The 17,506-nt window shown below is 46.3% G+C and overlaps 1 protein-coding gene across 1 annotated transcript in view; it reads left to right on the forward strand.

Moving 5' to 3' along the window:
- Window positions 1-17,506, forward strand: part of LOC128442592 (ERC protein 2-like) — a gene marked incomplete in the record, with an annotated part of 144,915 nt that overhangs the window by 71,335 nt on the left and 56,074 nt on the right. The window contains 1 exon segment of the mRNA XM_053425129.1: window positions 2,881-3,041. Within this exon segment, the coding sequence (XP_053281104.1) occupies window positions 2,881-3,041 (161 nt within the window).

The following is a 17,506-nucleotide window of genomic DNA, read 5'->3' on the forward strand; positions in this document are numbered from 1 at the left end:
GGTGTGAGTGTGCATTTGAATGAGAATGACCTTGCATTACTTATGCGTGCCACAAGTAACATGAGAGCATTTCGCGGTTAAAACAAGAACTAACTTTTTTCAGGAAAAATGGAGGCTGCATTGCTTCAAACGCGCACATCATGTTCCTCTACTCAATCACCGCCACAGGCACATTAAAACACAGAAGCTGATAGAGGAGAGCGTAGACGACGAAGAGAGGATATTGGTGGAGAGAGGAGGAAAACACAAAAAGGGTCAAACTTAGTTGAAAGAAATCAGTGAGTGGCTACGCTAACTGTGTCTTATTTCCTCCTCCGATTCACAATTTCTGCATTTTCCTCGCTTGGCTGGACTCTGCGTTCATCGAACAATAATCCAATCCGCCGAGCAGGCCACAGAAGAGTTTATTTATGTTTGTCGGACTCTTTTTTGCGTGCACAGGAGTGGATGATTCAGCTTTGACCCGAGTTCACCCATGTGTAGCCAATCAGGGAAATCCTCTCTTAGCTTGTGACACATTAACACTCGTTGACCCCCGAGAAGTAATCGTTACTTTCATTTCGAATCCGTCCTGACGCTAGACATGCTGGTGGGGGGGGGGGGGGGGGGGCGCACCTAGCCAGCACGCAGTCACGCTGGCGACCGAACATGACGCACCGAGCGGGACTAGAGTTACACTGGTGCTGTCGACACGAGGACGCACGCCGCTCCGCCACTGGTGCGCTCGCTGGTAGGTGCTGTCAACGCGGCGACCTTTATGAGCCGACGTTACATCACCGCACGAGGAGGCGGCGAGTCGACCTGACGCTGACGTGCAGTTTCACAGTCGTCAGTCAACTGCCGTTCTTGCCTTTGGAGAAAAAAATAGTGTGTGTGTGTTTGGTAGGGGGGGGGACAGAAAGAGAGTAGGACAGCTTCTTCTGAAACATCACCTGACCCTGGCACCGTTTCAGAGCGCCCTGCCAGACTCGCATTCCCCCCCCACCACCACCCCTCTTGCCCCAGAGTAATCAGTCTCATGATGTGTAATGCGCTGAAAGTCTTCCATCAGCCTGACTTGCTGAAATGGAGCATGGGTAATGCCCCGGGTCACTTTTCTTCACACCCCCGGCTCTCTAAGTCTCCTCGGTCCTCCTGGGTCGCTCTCTGGTTCCTGACCTGCATCTGGCACGACTCCCGCTCTCCATCCGTTGTCCTGAGCCTCATTCTTTCTCATCTGCGTTAAGTTGTTTCACCCAATTATCTCCTCCTCACTCCGTCTCCCTTTCTTTTTCTCCTCTGTTCCTGTCTCGCCCCCCCCCCCCCCCATGCGGCGTTTGAACTAGGCCTTTGAACCAGCAACACAGACGCAAATGGACAAGAGGGATTTGATTTTCCCTTACCTCTGAGCCCCCAATCAGCTTAGCAACTAAAGGGGCTTTGGGCCAGTCTTAGCGACCCTTAGACTGGCTGGGGGGGCTTTGCCTTGAAGTTGAGCTAAATTAGCACGCACAGGCTCACCGCTAAGCTGATTAGGTCCCTAATTTCACTAAAATGCATTGTATTCCTTATTAATGATGTGATTGTGAAGTGAGGGCTAACCTGGGTGGTGGACCTATGAGGGCGCCGTTCACGCATAAGGATTGATAGACGTGTTTGTGTGTGTGTGTGTGTGTGTGTGTGTGACCCTTGGCTTTCAAGATGAAAAGATGTGGATTGTGTCCAGGTCATCAAACCAAAAACATTGTGTGAGTTTGGATGACAGCTGGATGTCTCAATGATATTTGGTACATTATATTTTATTTGAAGCGAAGCCTTGTTTGCCATTTCTAGGAGATTATGACTGAAAGTTGTCACTTTCCCACCATTTTCCCATTTCTTAACTCTCCCCCTTTGCTTTGCTTTCCGCCCCTTCCGTCTCTTACTCCATATGTGATATTCATAAACAGTCGGGGAGAACATTATCTGACATCTGTGAAACACACCTAGAAAACCCGGCGGAGACGGAGAGTGTCCTGAAAATGTGTGAACGATTTGGCCCCTTCATAAAAGAGGCACATTCCTTTTTTCATGTGTTACCCCATGGAGTGTTTTCCCCTAATGCTTATTTTCTCTCATTTTATTCTTTGCTTCTCCTTTTCTTTCATTCCCTTTGTTTCTTTGAGATGTAGTACTTCCGAATTTATTGTTTCACCGTCTAACATCGCAAATCTCACTTTGAAAGATCACTTTCTTTATTCTATCTAAACAACCACATTGTCTTGATCTTGCATTCACATAATCTGAACGGTCCTGCCTGGTGCTGGATCCTGTTGTGAAGTGCTTGTTGTTAGACAATTAGACACTTCCTGCCCTTGGATAATGACGCCCTGAGGGCACATCCTGTCTATCAGACGCTCAGGTTGGACACGCAGACCTCCATGGCTGGAGGGCATGTGTGTGTTTAGAGGGAGGACATGTCGTTGAGGGGTCAAGCATTATTCTCACCTGCTCCAAAGTAGAAGAGGGAGGTAGCGTAAGTGGAGAAAGGTGGACCCTTGTTTCCACCACGGGAGTCAGTGGACCTATCATTCATCTAACCTTTAAACCTGAGTCTCAACCGCTCATTTCTGTCCATCAGCCTTTCCTTTTAATGTTTAGGCATTCATCTCACCACATTATAGCATTCCAGCTCACACACATTCTGAAATACACACAAGTGTGTTCCCTTATGACCTGTGCTTTCCCCTGTGTGTGTGAGAGACTGGGCATCAAAAAGTGTCAAATGGATCTTGCATTACGAATTTTATGGTAGATTCGTACGATGCAATCAACACGTCTCACATACGGGAACAGAGCCATGTGCATGAGTATCCACGTATGTTTTCAATCAGTTTTAAAATGTTGTATTCCCCTCTACAGCTGGAGGAGCTGATGGGCGCTCTGGAGAAGACGCGACAGGAGCTGGACGCCACCAAAATGCGTCTGTCCTCTACGCAGCAGTCCCTCCACGAGAGAGATGGACACGTCAGCAGCCTGCACCAGGAGAGACGCAAGCAGCTAGAGGAAATTCTGGAGATGAAGTTAGTGTCTCACTCATTTACCTACCCACCTTACTGCCTGCCTACCTACCTGTATACCTATCTACCTACCTACCTATCAGGCCACAATTCTTCGTGCTAGTGGCTGCATACCCAAGACAAAAAAAGGATATTAACAGTGGCATGATTCATTCCACGTCTTATCAGGAGTGTTTTCATTTCCTCCCGAACAGCAGGTTCGATGCTGCGTCCGTCAGAAACCTGTGTCTGATGCCGCATTAGGCGCATTCAACCACTCACTTGTTCACATGTGCATCTGTGCATGTGTGCTATATAGACATCAGTGCCGAGGTGTGTTCTGAGGCAGGATCAGCTGTTGTCTCTAGCTGCCTTGTGAACAGCTACATTTATTGAGGACAGGTGGTGCTGCCTTAGACAGGAGGCCGTAAAAATATGTGTTCGGCTCGTGTGGACGTCTTTGTGCGTGTGTGACGGAGCGAGAGAGGAGATGGAAACCCCCCCCCCCCCTAAAAAAAAGAAAGACAAAGCGCAGGACAGGCTGCGTTACCATGTGTGAGTGTGTGTCAGTGGGTGTGTGTGGATGTGTGAGTGGAGCAGCTACATGTGCGTTTGCTTTGAGCGCTCTGATTGAAGGAGCATGAAGCCACATATCTGGTTGTCATGTGCCGCAGAGAAAAGCCTTTAATGTCAGCCACTCAGTACAGTACAAAAGGGAAGGCTGGTACACATCTATTGAAAACACAACTTCATTACGCCTCACAAGCCCCTCTGATCACACTAAATGTAAAAAGAATGTGTGTGTGTGTGTATAGTTTACTGCAGACCAAATAAGACAGTGCCCTTCCTCATGTAGCCACACACACGTATACACACACTTATATATATATTTGTGATCCAAACCATCTTCCTGTCTGTTCCAATTTCCACCACCCAAACATGAGCGGGGATGTTTAGCAGAGGAAATGCATTACATGTGTTACAGACACAATCCGTGCTTCTAGGTAGGCACGTGAAATTAGGAAAACGCTCACGGACCTGACATGTGAATGGTAATGATGACATCGTTTCGCACTATAAGCATAAATCATTATTATATTACCATTAGAAAGAAAGCTGATGCGATGGTGGGTTGACGTGAGCAGCAATAAAGCAGATGGCATTCTTTTTGCTTTTGTGTTCGGGGCCTTTGACTGAATACCAGTCTACGCTGGTAAGAGCTAATGGAAGGGGCACAGGGGGCATGATTGTGTGTGTGTGTGTGTGTGGTCTTTGTGCGTTGGACTGTGTGTGTAGAAAGAGGTCGAAGGCTGAGGTTTGGGGTCACTGGTGATGAGGATTAAAGGACTGTTGAATTGCGAGGGGCGAAGCTTCGTGAGACTGACTTGCATCTGAACAAGCCGCAGAGAAACGCACGCACAACGCACGCACAACCTCAGTGGAACTCGCATATAATCACTCACTTACACAAACTTTGGCTTGCGCCTTTAGAAGGGGGCCATATTCCCACCGCACAGCTCCAGTCCACGGTGGTACCGGGAAAACCAAACAGGAACGATAGGGCAGAGAAACAGAGGTAACAAGAGAGTTGGGTGGTTAGAGTGAAGGCAAGAAGAAGGGGGGGGGGGAACTCGACAAGGAGAGAGAGAATGAGAGGGAGGTGAGGATGGAGTGGAGGGGCTGTACAAACTGAAGTATTTCAAATCTTAGAAATCATGAGAGAAGTTTGATTGCATGCCAAGTCTCCCCTTCTCGCCGCTGTAATGTGGCATTTGTCAAGAGGACCAGCTGAAGCAAACCATGTGAGGCACGTTCCCCAGTGAACTGGAGAGCTCTCTGTGCGTGTGAGTGTGTGTGTGAGTGTGTGTGTGCGGCTGGAGGGAGAGAGGGAGCGAGAGAGCAGACTGTGGGCTTTTCAACACTGTTAATGAAATAGACAAGAGGGGAAAAATATGATTTTCAATATCCTCTCTTTGCATGCTGGGTTTCCCTCACTCGCATTGTTTGTGTAAGTGAGAGAGAGAGAGAGAGAGAGAGAGAGAGAGAGAGAGAGAGATTTTCATATTTACATTTTTCATATACATAGCTGAATACTTGATGTGTAAGGAGTGGTCCAGGATCTGCTCTGTCACCCCACACCAGATTGAGTTTCCCCAATACTGTACAGTATACACACACACTCACTGACACTCACACTCACACACACACACACACACACACACACACACACACACACACAAACACACACTCACACTCACACTCACACAAACACACACTCACACACTCACAGACACAGATGGCCTCCAGAGGAGCTATAGTCATTAAACGAGTTAGGGTCACTGGGTGTAGGTGCACAATAGAGAAATTATGTGTTTGGACGTTTTGAATAGCTAGTCATTGAGATGTTTCCATAGTCGGAATGGGATAATACTACATGCCACAACATCACAGTGGCTTACTGAACCTGATCCTCCTGTAGACACTGGGAATGTAGCTGATATTATCTCTGTTTACATTTTGGTGATGGAAACTGATTTTGCAGAGAAGAAAAGGTAGCGGCAGGTTTCGAGTGGGCACATAAAGGGAGGCGGAGTTGACAGAGTGGAAATTCTTGTAGAGACATTTCGAGAGATGGAGGGGGAAATTATGCACACACATTAGTATATTCTATACACACTGTGAGACAAGTGGAAGAGGGAGAAGAGCGAGGCCGCAGCAGAGAGTCAGGGAGGAAATAGTAAAGGATGGGGAAAGAGGATGACAGAGTGCGAGAGTGATCGATGGAGGGGGGTTGATGGATGAAGAAAGGGAGGGAGGGAGGGAGGGAGGGAGGGACGATGGAGGGAGTGGTGGAGACCCTCAAGTTTTTTGCGTTATCCTTCCAACGAGCAGACAAGCAAAAACACACAGATGAAAACCTTCTGGACAAAGGTAAAGGCACAAAAGAGCGATGGAAATAATACCACTGTAGATGTCTGCTTTTGCTCAATGTTCTTTTCTCTTGTTGGACGAATATACCTCACAAATAAGGAAAACGTCATTGCTCAGTGTAACATAAACACAGGTGCTCATCACTTGTTCACAGAAACACACTCCAAGCAGTTCTTCAGCAAAGACATCTCCATGAAAACGTACTTCTCACTCGTTATTATCATGTTCTTCAATCAAATCCCTTGAAAAGAGACAAAGGTCCATGAAGTGTGTCCGTGTCTCCTTTTACCCGGCTGGTTACAGGAACCCGTGGCATAATGAAGCTTAGAGCAGCAGCGACGTTATGACTTTCAAATCCCCGACGTAGACATCCTGTCTGCACGGCGCCATCGCCATGGTAACTCTGACTAAACACACAGAGAGGCCAGCTGTTCTGGCAAGGTCGCGTCCCCGCTCGCTGATCTCTTCACGGGGCCTGGACCCACGCACACACACCCTCACAGATACACGTACAAATGTATTCGCGCTCACACACACACACACACACTTATCTCGCATATTTAAGCATTGATATTGTAGCAGCAATTTCTGTTTCACTACCACTGGTGGCTGAGCTCCATTTTGGTTCTGACGCGTGTAGAAAAGATGAGGAGTAGTAGAGGTGAGTCCAGTTGGTCCCTTTGACCGTTTATTGCAGAAAGGTGGATTACAAGTTGGTGGAAATAGACTAAAAGATATTAGACTAAAGAGTCTCACAGTTCTCATGGCAAACGTCACAGCACCTGTAAAAAAACGGATGCCTTCCTCAGCCACGCCCAGATGCTCTGGCTGCTGGCTCCTGAGGCCTTTCCTCCTTGGGCTCCACCTTCAGCCTCTCAGGTCCAGTTCAGGTGTCCTCTAGGTGGGGGTAGAAAAACCTACGGACATGGTGTCACTTCATTCTTACATACACACACATGCACTTGCTAATAAAGAAAGATAGCATAAGAGTCAACATAAAGGTTAATTTGGCTCGTACAGATATCTTCAACCGAACAGCGCCACGTTTACTTGGTTTCGAGATGACATCCACACACGGCATAATCTCTCACATGCGAGGACTGGCACGCGTACGCACATTCGCACAACCACGCGCACACACACACTAGTATGGTGTTACAGTGCCATTGTTGTGATTGGTAATGACATCGAGGGCCGGTGCGGCGTGTGTGAATGGGATTCTCTGTACTGCAGTGATGAGGAGGGGCTGACCACACATCACCTTCCTCTCTCTCTCCGAGCAGGTTTGTGTGCGTGTCGCCTCGTGGGAACCTGGAGCCATTCATCATGTCTGTCTGTGCTCCTGTGCCCTCTGACACGCGTGTTTACCTTCGACATGTGTGTCGGCTGTCGGGCCTGTAGGTGTGTTATTATGTCAGGGCCTAGGCATGCTCCACCCTCCTCCTCCCTCCTCCTCCTCCTCCTCCTCCTTTGAGATTTTGTCAATAAAGGGTTTCATCAAATGGAAATCCCTGCGTCTAAGTTCTCGTTCAGTACAGTGGGGTAATGACAGACTTGTACCTTGGTCCCAGAAGCTTCAAGGGTGGAGAGAACAGTCCAAAGATCCATGCACATGTGGGATGGTAGCTTTGCGTACAGTCAGCTTTTGAATTTAACAGTGCACTATTCAGCTAATGCAGCTGGAAGTTAAGCACCTTAAACTTGAATTCCATATTTCCCAGACCATCTTATTCTCTTGGCCTGCGTTCTGTCTTGAAGTCTTGAACTCACTTTTCACAGGTTTCGGCTGGTCTAGCATCAATTATGTTTATATATTTTATTTTTTTTAAGCACCACCTATTACGATTTTTGGCACCAATGAACGCATAGTATTTTCTTGGCAAGCAAAGGCCCACCCAGTGAATACGAATTGTAAGTTTTACATCTTGCACTGTACGTAAACCCTGACTTAAGCACACAGATGTACACACAACTGTGTTTGCCTACAGTACGACAACTCGCTGAGCCGCTGACATATTGGAATGCAGCTGGAGTTGGTTGGTTAAGTGACATTGTCTCTTAAAGTCAACGAATGAGTGAGTGGTCGGCTCGAGCTGTCTTGTGAAGTTGACGCCGCACTGAAAGACGCGTTGACGCCCCGAAGACGTCGGTGGAACGGGGAGCACGGGGCGAGTTTGCGTGTGTTTAGTTAAACTGACAGAAAGTGAAGAGTCTTTCCACAGACAGAAAGACCTTTTTGTCCTGATCTGAAGACTGACAGCGTGAAGTTGGGAGCAGCAAATGACACACGAAAAACAAAATGAATGCAGGGATAGACAACCAGAGAAGAGGACAGGGAGGCCACGTCAAGGAGTCAGTGGATGTGGAAACTGCTCTCGCCTTCGTACCGAGTCTCAGTTTGTCCCCCAGGGAATCAAATCATTCTTTGATTGTCCCTTTTTACTTCATCACTCTGTCCACACTGCCCCCCTTGACTTCCTCTGGGTATTAAATGGTCTCCCCCCCCCCCCTCTCTTTTTTGGCTGCATTTCTCCCTTTGTCTTGTTCTATCTCTGGACGGGTGGAAGAGGGCCTGGAATTTATCACACATACCTAATAATTACTATCACAGGAAATGGTCCTGAGGAAGTAGGTTCACTAGGCCTGCTAATTAGTGTTGGTCGCAAACACACACAGACCCACACACACACACACACACCACACACACACACACACGCATGCATGCACCTATATGAGGCTAATTAGTGTTATTTGGCTGGTATAGAACTCTTGGGTTGAGTCCAATCTGATTGGCCCAAGGGAGACTAACACCCCCAAGTTTACCGGCTTGTTTAAATCTCAAGACAAATTGATTGGAAGTCCTATGTGTGTGTGTGTGTGTGTGTGTTTTTGTGTGTGTTTGGTGTGTGTGTGTGTGGGGGGGGGGGGGGGGGGCACATTTAAGTGTGTGCATGAGTGGGCAATTGATTAGGTGGGCCCTGCAGCCATAAAGAGACAGCCCTAGACACAGCACCCAGTGACGGCCTCCTTAACGGCAGTCCTGCCCTCAGGGTCACCAAAGGAATGAGGGGGGGTCAAGCGAGTGGGTAATGTTGGTGCAGATAGAAATGGTCGTTAAAGCTAATCTAAATTTGATTTTAGATATATACGCACAGACAGGTACTCACTTTTGCCCGATGTACAGGTGGATGTTTGCGGAGCTGGAGGAAGGGGTTAATAGAAAGTGCACAGACGGCGTGCAGCAGTGAGAGTTGTAGGAAGAAGGAGGGATGGGTTTTTTTTAAATGCAGCTGCATGTAATATGTTGTTGCATGGGCCGCGTTGTAAATCAGCCTTTAAAACAGTGGCTTAGTGAAATGCCCGCATGGTTTACCATTATGGGCACATGAAATGCTGCCGTACCCACACAAGTGAGTCAGTGGGGCTTACTGGCATACATTCGCACACTGTAAACACCTCCCAGCCTCTGTGGTTGGCACACACACCTGAACTGTGGCTCCTGTTTTTCCTCTTCTGTGGCTTCTCTGGCCACATCTGCCTGTCCTTATCTGGGAATATGTGTGTCTGCGTCTTTTCCTCTCTGTGTCTTTGTCCTTCGCTCCTCGCAATGCACAAACACATCAGAAACTAGACTCAGCAGAGCTCATACAACCACCAAGGCCCAACAGTCCCCTTCTGTCACCACATTTATATCCGCTTGATCTTTTATTTGGATCTGCACCATATTTCACACACTCATTAATTTCGGTCCCAATGCCTGACGAACATTGTCTTGCTCTCGCAATGTTTAAGAACGGTATAAAAAAATCGGATGCATACCAAACTTTTATTGGCTGTTTCTTGGCCCGTGTCCTATCCTCACAATCTTTACAGGAGTTTTTGGGAAAACCTGCTGACAAACACAGTAACAAACATCGTAAAAAACATAATCTCATTGGCTGAGGCTGGTGAGAACTTTTTTCTGCAATTTTACTTCTACCCATTCTCTACTAGTTTTCATCAATCATAGTGACATATTGTTGCATAAAGACTTAAGTGAGGGCTCAGCCTCTCTGACTCTGCTGCTTTGACTGGAGTTTTATTGGTCCTGCACATCTCTCCGTCTTGCTGAGATGGTTCCCAGGAGGTTTTAATAGAGAACAATAGTAGAACGGGCCACTTCCCAGCACTGGGCTGCTCCAAAACTGCACACCAGTCAGAATCCATCACAGCAGCCCCTAGCACTTCTGGAATTTTGCGTGTTCGTGTAAGTGTGTGTGTGTGTGTTCGTTCGTGTGTGTGTCTGATCTGGTTAATTCATGGATGTGGACCCAAACTGTAATTATCATTATGTACTTCTCGGCAGTGGCAGGAAACAGCCCAAGCAAGTTTGGATGAGCGTGTGTATCCTCACTGATATGCTCTGAATGTGTTTGTGTGAAAAGAACAACATGTGCATACATGAATATGTGTGTCTCTGTGTGTGTGCGTGGGCATATATTTGTGTGTGCACGTGCATGTGCGTGTGCGTGCACATAGGAACGATGATGTGAAGACCATGAGAGCTATTTGCAGTGAAAGATAAGCAGATTGTGCCAGTGGCTATGTGATGATTTTCCCTGCTCTTGTTTTGGCCTTGGTCTTGTTCATTTGGTCTCTGCTAAATGGAGACATATTGGAAACATGACTGTTCTCCTGGGGCCGGTGGGTACTCAGAGTTTAGTGCTGGAAAGGAGAGTTGGGATACGAGGAAATTTAAGGAAAAGGGATGGAAAGAGAATCTGGAGAAAATAAAAATAAAATGAGAAAAGAAGGAAGGGCTCAGAGAAGTTAGGAACACCACTTGGAATTCCAATCTCATAAAAGCAAAAACTACATGTGTCATATTTGTTTTTGGACAGAAATTACCATCCACAAGCATCGCAGACATTGTTAACTTTCACAACTGCGTAATAAAAGTTGAGTCTCATCTTTACAAGATCAAAGTTGATGTCCAAGAAAAAGTAAAGCAAACCCCTCGGAGAAGAAAAGGAAAGAGGGAAAAAAGGCACACAAAACTAAAAACCCAAAGTTTATTTGGAGCAAGCGTCACATCTATTCATAATTGCAACCGCAGTTTAATCTGTGCAGTCCTTCATCTTTAAAGCGAGCATCAGTAAGACAGAGGAGGCCTTCATGTGGGTGGATAGACTGCACAAGAGACAGGACCGGTCACCACTAAACAAACAAAACAGGAATCCTGCAGAGGTAAAAATGGCTCGAGGGAGTGTGAACAAAGACAATGGCACGGTTTTCAGGCCGTGGATGAAACACAGAATCCAGACAGTGTGTGTCTGCCTGATTGAAAATGTGGGCATTCATCACTCTCCTGATATGAGGAATATGCATGTTTATGTCTGGAGGTACTTCAGCCAGGATCAGAGAACTCTGTAACCACGTTGATGTGTCAAGGGTGAACAAGACATCCTGACGTTACTGTAATGGATACTTCAGTTCTTTAATATGTGTACATTTATACATTCATTATGGAATGCTACGTGCTCGATGAAAGAGTGAGGTTGAAATTCCTCTTTACGGAGGTTGGGGTGTGTAGACTCCAGATTTCTGTCTGTGTTTATGCTGAACCTGTGGAACCTGTTGATGCATTTTTTATTTAAAATAAACAATATTTTAATAGTTATTCCATTAAAGTGGAATGCACAAACTTCAAAGTCCTACACAGCAGAGGAATTCGTAGAACCTTAATGTGTAAACAAATGCTTCATGTAGATTTACATCTTGTCTCGTAAACAATTTGGAGGTTATATCCATATATCCCAGGTTGTAGTGCGGACAGGGACAAAATGCCTTTCCAAAAAATGTTTACGATTATGGAGATCAGGTGTAATATTCAAACTGACTTGACTTCAATACAACTTGACATACGAATAATACAAATACTAGCTCAGCAGAATTTATAAACTGATGCACCTTGTCCAAAACTGTGACTGCGAAAGATAAAAGTTATTTCCCACTTCTTTTCACTGTACTCCATTGACTGTGTGGTTGTCCTTAATGCAGGTGAACAACAGTATTAATATAAAAGGAACAAAACTAGAGTGACTATGATTTGAGCTTGTCAACACATCGAGTGAAAACTTGGCAAAAGCTGCCTTCTAAGTGGTGAAAGGGTTAATTCTGACTAACACTGACTAAACAGGTGCTCTAAACCCTAACCTGTCATAAAAGGCCTCATGCAGGAAATAATTTAGTGTGACGTCATGAATGAAATTAAAAAGTACATGTGTTTCTTTACTCTGCTCTCTCTCTCTCTCTCTCTCTCTCTCTCTCTCTCTCTCTCTCTGTCTCTCTCAACATATCTAACATGTCGCTGGTCCATTCTAGCCATGGGTCCACGAGTTCAGCATTTACTGAAATCAAATGTGTGTGTTTGGCCTCTGGTTACACACTCGATTGAATTAGAGAAATGGTGTGCATGTGCACATGCACTTACTTACTCACACACAGCCTCGCAGGGACACAGATCTCTATTAAGTTAAAAAAGAGAGTTGAGTGTCTTCTTCCATCGCGAGGGCTTTTATGTGATAAGATCAGCTCGGGGTGATCTCCTATGCAGAATTCCTGAGCACATCAAACAACAGTAAACCACATCACAGCAGCAGGAAGAGCTCGGCTCCATTAGCCAGCCCATAAAGAACATGTGTGTGTGTAACAGGAGAGCTACGCGAGCCACTACAAAAGGTTTACACACATAGGACAAACATAGAGAGGTATGCAGTCCGCTGACATGCTCACAACTTGACGAGCGTTTGAGTGCAAGTGCACAAACGCATGCGCGCACAAACGCCGCTGTTTATTTGTAGTGCGAGGCCACAACGCCAAAGTTCAGAGTTCCTGTCGCATATGCTCAGGCACAGTTCCACAGAAATACACATGCACTCGCACACATATGCACATCGTTGTGGCTCTATCAATAAGATCCAAGCACATTCTGCATTTCATTCATTCTAACTGGGTCTTAAGCTTAAAATAATGGTTTTGGTTAAAACTAAAATTGTCCAGGATGCAGGCTGGGCCGTGATACTGTCCTGGTATCTCAGTGACAAGACAGAAAAAACAAGAACTGGGAAATCTGTTTGCAGGCCAGATGGCAGTCATTAGCTTCATTAGTACACAACTGGCTCAGACATGCCCCCTTCACACAAGTACACACACCCCAACACCCTCGATACAACATCTCCGTCCTGTCCTCCTTCACCTTTTTTGTCGAAAGACAAGTCTCCCTTATGAGGTGTTTAGTGACGAAAGGCTAAAGAGACACCGGGAGAGAGCAGGAGAGAGAGAAAGAGACAAAGAGACAGAAAGGGAGAGAGTTGTTTTAAGGGGGGCTAGAGGGAAAAAGAGGTCAGCCCAGATTGAGTTTACCCATTTTTCTCCGATTGATTTGAAACAGATCTCGGCTGCGACTCTTGTCCAAGCCACAGGCAGTGAGATATCACCCTTTGCTCCGGCTCCAGAGGATCTGATTCAAACTGGACGTCCATCAGTCACCGTGACTGGCCAACAACAGGATGTCTTAATCATCGACTGTGCAGGAGTGAGCTGGGAACAAAACGGAGAGAGAGAAAAAGTTTAAACGTTTAAAACTGCATCCCACGACAGCACAGTCAGGAAATCATGTATCGTCATACTGCGGAGAGAGACAAATTTGTCCCATTGACAGAGTGAAATGAAGAGACAGGGCCCACCCGGCTCTCTGCTAAACCATCCCAATGTGTATTAATCCAGAGGATTACGCTGCCTGCTAGCATTACACGCATTCCCGTGCCAGTCAGCGATGGTCTGCCCACTGAGTTTAACATCTCATGCTGAAGATGACACACGCACAAACAGCGTCATTGCCGCTGATGCCACACAGGGTGCCAGCAAGCAGTGACCGCACAATTGTTGCTGAGACCGCTATGCGAGAGTGTGTGTGTGTGTGTGTGTGTGTGTGTGTGTGTGTGTGTGTGTGTGTGTGTGTGTTGTGGATGGAGGCTAATGGTAGCAGAGACTGGTTGATGGCGAGGGGGGAAACAGAGGGTGTTCAGAGAGGAGTTATGCACTATGGCAGGCCCTAATTGCTTGCGGCTCCTGTTGTGTGTTTAGCTTTGTTTGAGCATGTCCAATATAACCAGTCACAAGGGAGCCTCTGCCAGAGCAAACACACACACACACACACACACACAAACACTGTGCTGAACCCCAGAGAGGGCTTTTATGGTGTTGAAGACTTCAGTAACATGACACCTAGGGCAAACACTGACTAATAAAGCAATCGCGGCACATTGTTTAGATCCTCCTCCAGGCATGGTTTGTTTATCAGACGCAGAGTGTCTCAGTTTCCTGACATCAGCGACCCGACATGTCACATTTGGGGGTTTGGCTCACGATAAACATACGAGCATGCACACAGAAACACTGGCACAAACAATTCAGATGCGGGATAAACACTGAATCCATTCGTGCACTCTTGCACAGAAGCACAGGCCCACATGTATCTGCACGCATGCCACACTGCAGACATCTTGACATGTCAGTCCCGGCGTGTTTCGTGCCAGTGTTTCCCCAAACCTCTAAGCCGCTTCCTGGTATGTCTGACTGCATGACTGCAGATAAAAGGGCAATAAACATCTCCCTCTTGCCTGCTCACTCGTACTTCTCACGTGCTCCTCACCTCCCTTTTAAAGTTGATGTTGTGTGACACAGAGAGATTTTCACGTCAAAATGTTTGTGCGTGTATCCCTGGCATTCCCCCCGGCTGAGTCTGTTTCGGGATCTTCTGGAGCTCCGAGGTGGTCTCCAGCCCGTCATCTGCACCAAGAAAATGAGGAGCTCTGTCTTTCATGCACACCATGCCATCACAGCGTGGCTATAAAACGGACCCGGGGTTGTAAATGATGCACACCTGCATTCTCTCTGTTGTATCTAACAGTGGCAGGAGACCTAACAACTCTCCGACATGCACCATGGCCACGATTTACAACACACTCACACACACCTAAACAAATGTTCTCATGCAGGCATACAACGCGGTGGCCGGAGTTAGTCCAGGACTGTGTCATTACACTCTAATCAGATTTATTGTTAAGTTGTGTTGGAAATGGGAAGACGTCCTTAAATGAGTCACTTAAAGACAGTTAAAGGCAAAACTGAGAACTACCTGCTCATTGTAAACAGGTAGTATATGGGAGACAGTGTTTGTCTCCCTCTGATATTCAGTAATAGAGAATGTGACATTGCCATTCATTTGAATTTATTGATGATTATTGTTACGTATTTCTTTTGTATATTTGTATCAGGGAATTGAAACTACATTAAATTCAGTCTGAATCGTATTTAAAGATGGACGACAAGACAGCTCCCCAAAAGTGAAGCCAAAGTGTTTTGATCGCCATCTGGTGGCTGGCTGCGGTATAGGCTACTAAGAGTACTCCTCCATGTTAACGGATGGGACATGGACCAAATTAAAAAGTCAAAGTACATGTTAAAACGTTTTTCTCAAAGATGGTTTCTGTCACTGTAGGTAGCTCTTACCACTCTGATGTTTGTTCAAGTGTTGAAACCTCCTGATTGACGGCTTAGACCTGACTCCTGACTGATCGAGTGGGTGTTTGTGTGGGACCTCGCTACCGTGTCTCCATCTGACTGCTGCTGCTTTGACTCTGGCTCCAAAAGCACAAGATTGCTGTGTTTGATTCTAGGATATTTTCGCTTCGTCTGCGCAATATAAGGAAGTGGATACACATTATCCATCTTTATATACAGTCTATATGGTCATACATGTGAAGATATAATGTTGCGGGTCATAGCCGAAAGGCACTCATAAAGTGTGATGTCAGCGGGGGGGTAGTGCATCCCATAAATCAATAGTTTTATATGTGTGTGGGTGTGTGTGTGTGTGTGAGTGTGAGAGACACAATGCAAACGTGAGCCTGCATAAGGAAACCATTAAGTTAATGAACGCACTCTCACCCCCACCTCTCAAATGTCAGTGGAGCACATCCGCGTCCTCACACAGAACAACACATCGTAACCCTCTTAACGGCCTGGACTCAGCATGTGCACACGCACACACTCACACACATAGAGGCACATGCATCAAGCCGTGTCCTTCCTCTGCACATAAACACAGACACATTTTTGACTTGTCGTATGCATTTTAAGTTTATGTGTAGCAAAGTGGACATTCCTACCGAAACTCAGAGCATCAGTTCAGCACAGAATTATCATTTCAGAATCAAGAAAGAAATACAACAACTAGGTCACACACATGCACACACTCCCGTTTGTAACCATAGCCAGCCAAAGCACTGAGTGGAAGCCATTGTTAAAATAACTGTGATGTAATCTACCAAGGCAGCTGGCTTGGCCGTGTGTGTGATTGTTATCTATCTGGAAATCACTGAGTCTGTCAGCAGCATCGGACTGCACACTACCACTGGTCCCTTTATTAAAAACCAGACGTATTCTGGAATCCATGTACAAGTGTGGCGGGCCGGCAGACCACTTAAAGCAGCTCGGTACAGTCTGTGTTCATGTGTGTGTGTGTGTGTGTGTGTGTGTGTGTGCTGTCTGAGGATCCATATATTAAGAAGCATGTTATGGAGAAAAAGCAGAGGGAACTTAACAAGGACCCAAGGTAACCATGCTGAGTCCAGACGCAGGCAGCAGTGATTACCAGGCATAACACTTTTGCTGTTTCATGCTTGCGTACACGTGTGCACACTTGCAAACACAATCGCCGCGTCAATTTTCATACTCTCGTTAAATTTTCCAAACACGCACTTTCTCCGAATGAGAAATACCGATATGACAGTAACGCACGTAGTTTGACTGTGTCTTCTCACACGAAGCTTATTAACAACTATACTTTACAAGTGAGGTTATGTCTCCATTGGGAATTCACACCAAAGGCCAAACAAGCACATGCAATGATACAACAGGTTCAATGTACTAGAGGCGTGATCTGTCTACACTAGCTTCAACGTACAAATTACCCAGATTATAGAGCGGTGTGGGTGTATATGTCTGTGTGTGTGTGTGTGTGTGTGTGTGCGCTCAGAGATATGTGTGAACCTCCCAAATGTGTGTATTTCAGTGTGTATTGACAGGGAAATAATGGTAAGTTTTTTTTTTTTATCAGAGGGCCAGGTAGTAATCATGTCACTCTTTGATCCTATGATCCTCACTGATCTGCCTAAATATACAGCCGACCTGTCCAGGCCTGGCAACAGCTCCTCTAATCAGCACCCACACCCAGCCGACTGTGTGTGTGTGTGTGTGTGTGTGTGTGTGTGTGTGTGTGTGTGTGTGTGTGTGTGTGTGTGTGTGTGTGTGTGTGTGTGTGTGTGTGTGTGTGTGTGTGTGTGTGTGTGTGTGTGTGTGTGTGTGTTTGTGTGTGAGAGAGAGAGATTGCCTGTCTTTGTGTCTGCATCTCTGCCCCTCTTCCATGATACTTTGCCTCAAATATATGTGTCCCTCTACACTGTAAAGCGGAAAGTAGGCTAATGGCGCCTATATAAGTAAGTATGTGGTCA

Source organism: Pleuronectes platessa, chromosome 6, assembly GCF_947347685.1.
Source record: "Pleuronectes platessa chromosome 6, fPlePla1.1, whole genome shotgun sequence".
NCBI classification, from domain to species: domain Eukaryota; kingdom Metazoa; phylum Chordata; class Actinopteri; order Pleuronectiformes; family Pleuronectidae; genus Pleuronectes; species Pleuronectes platessa.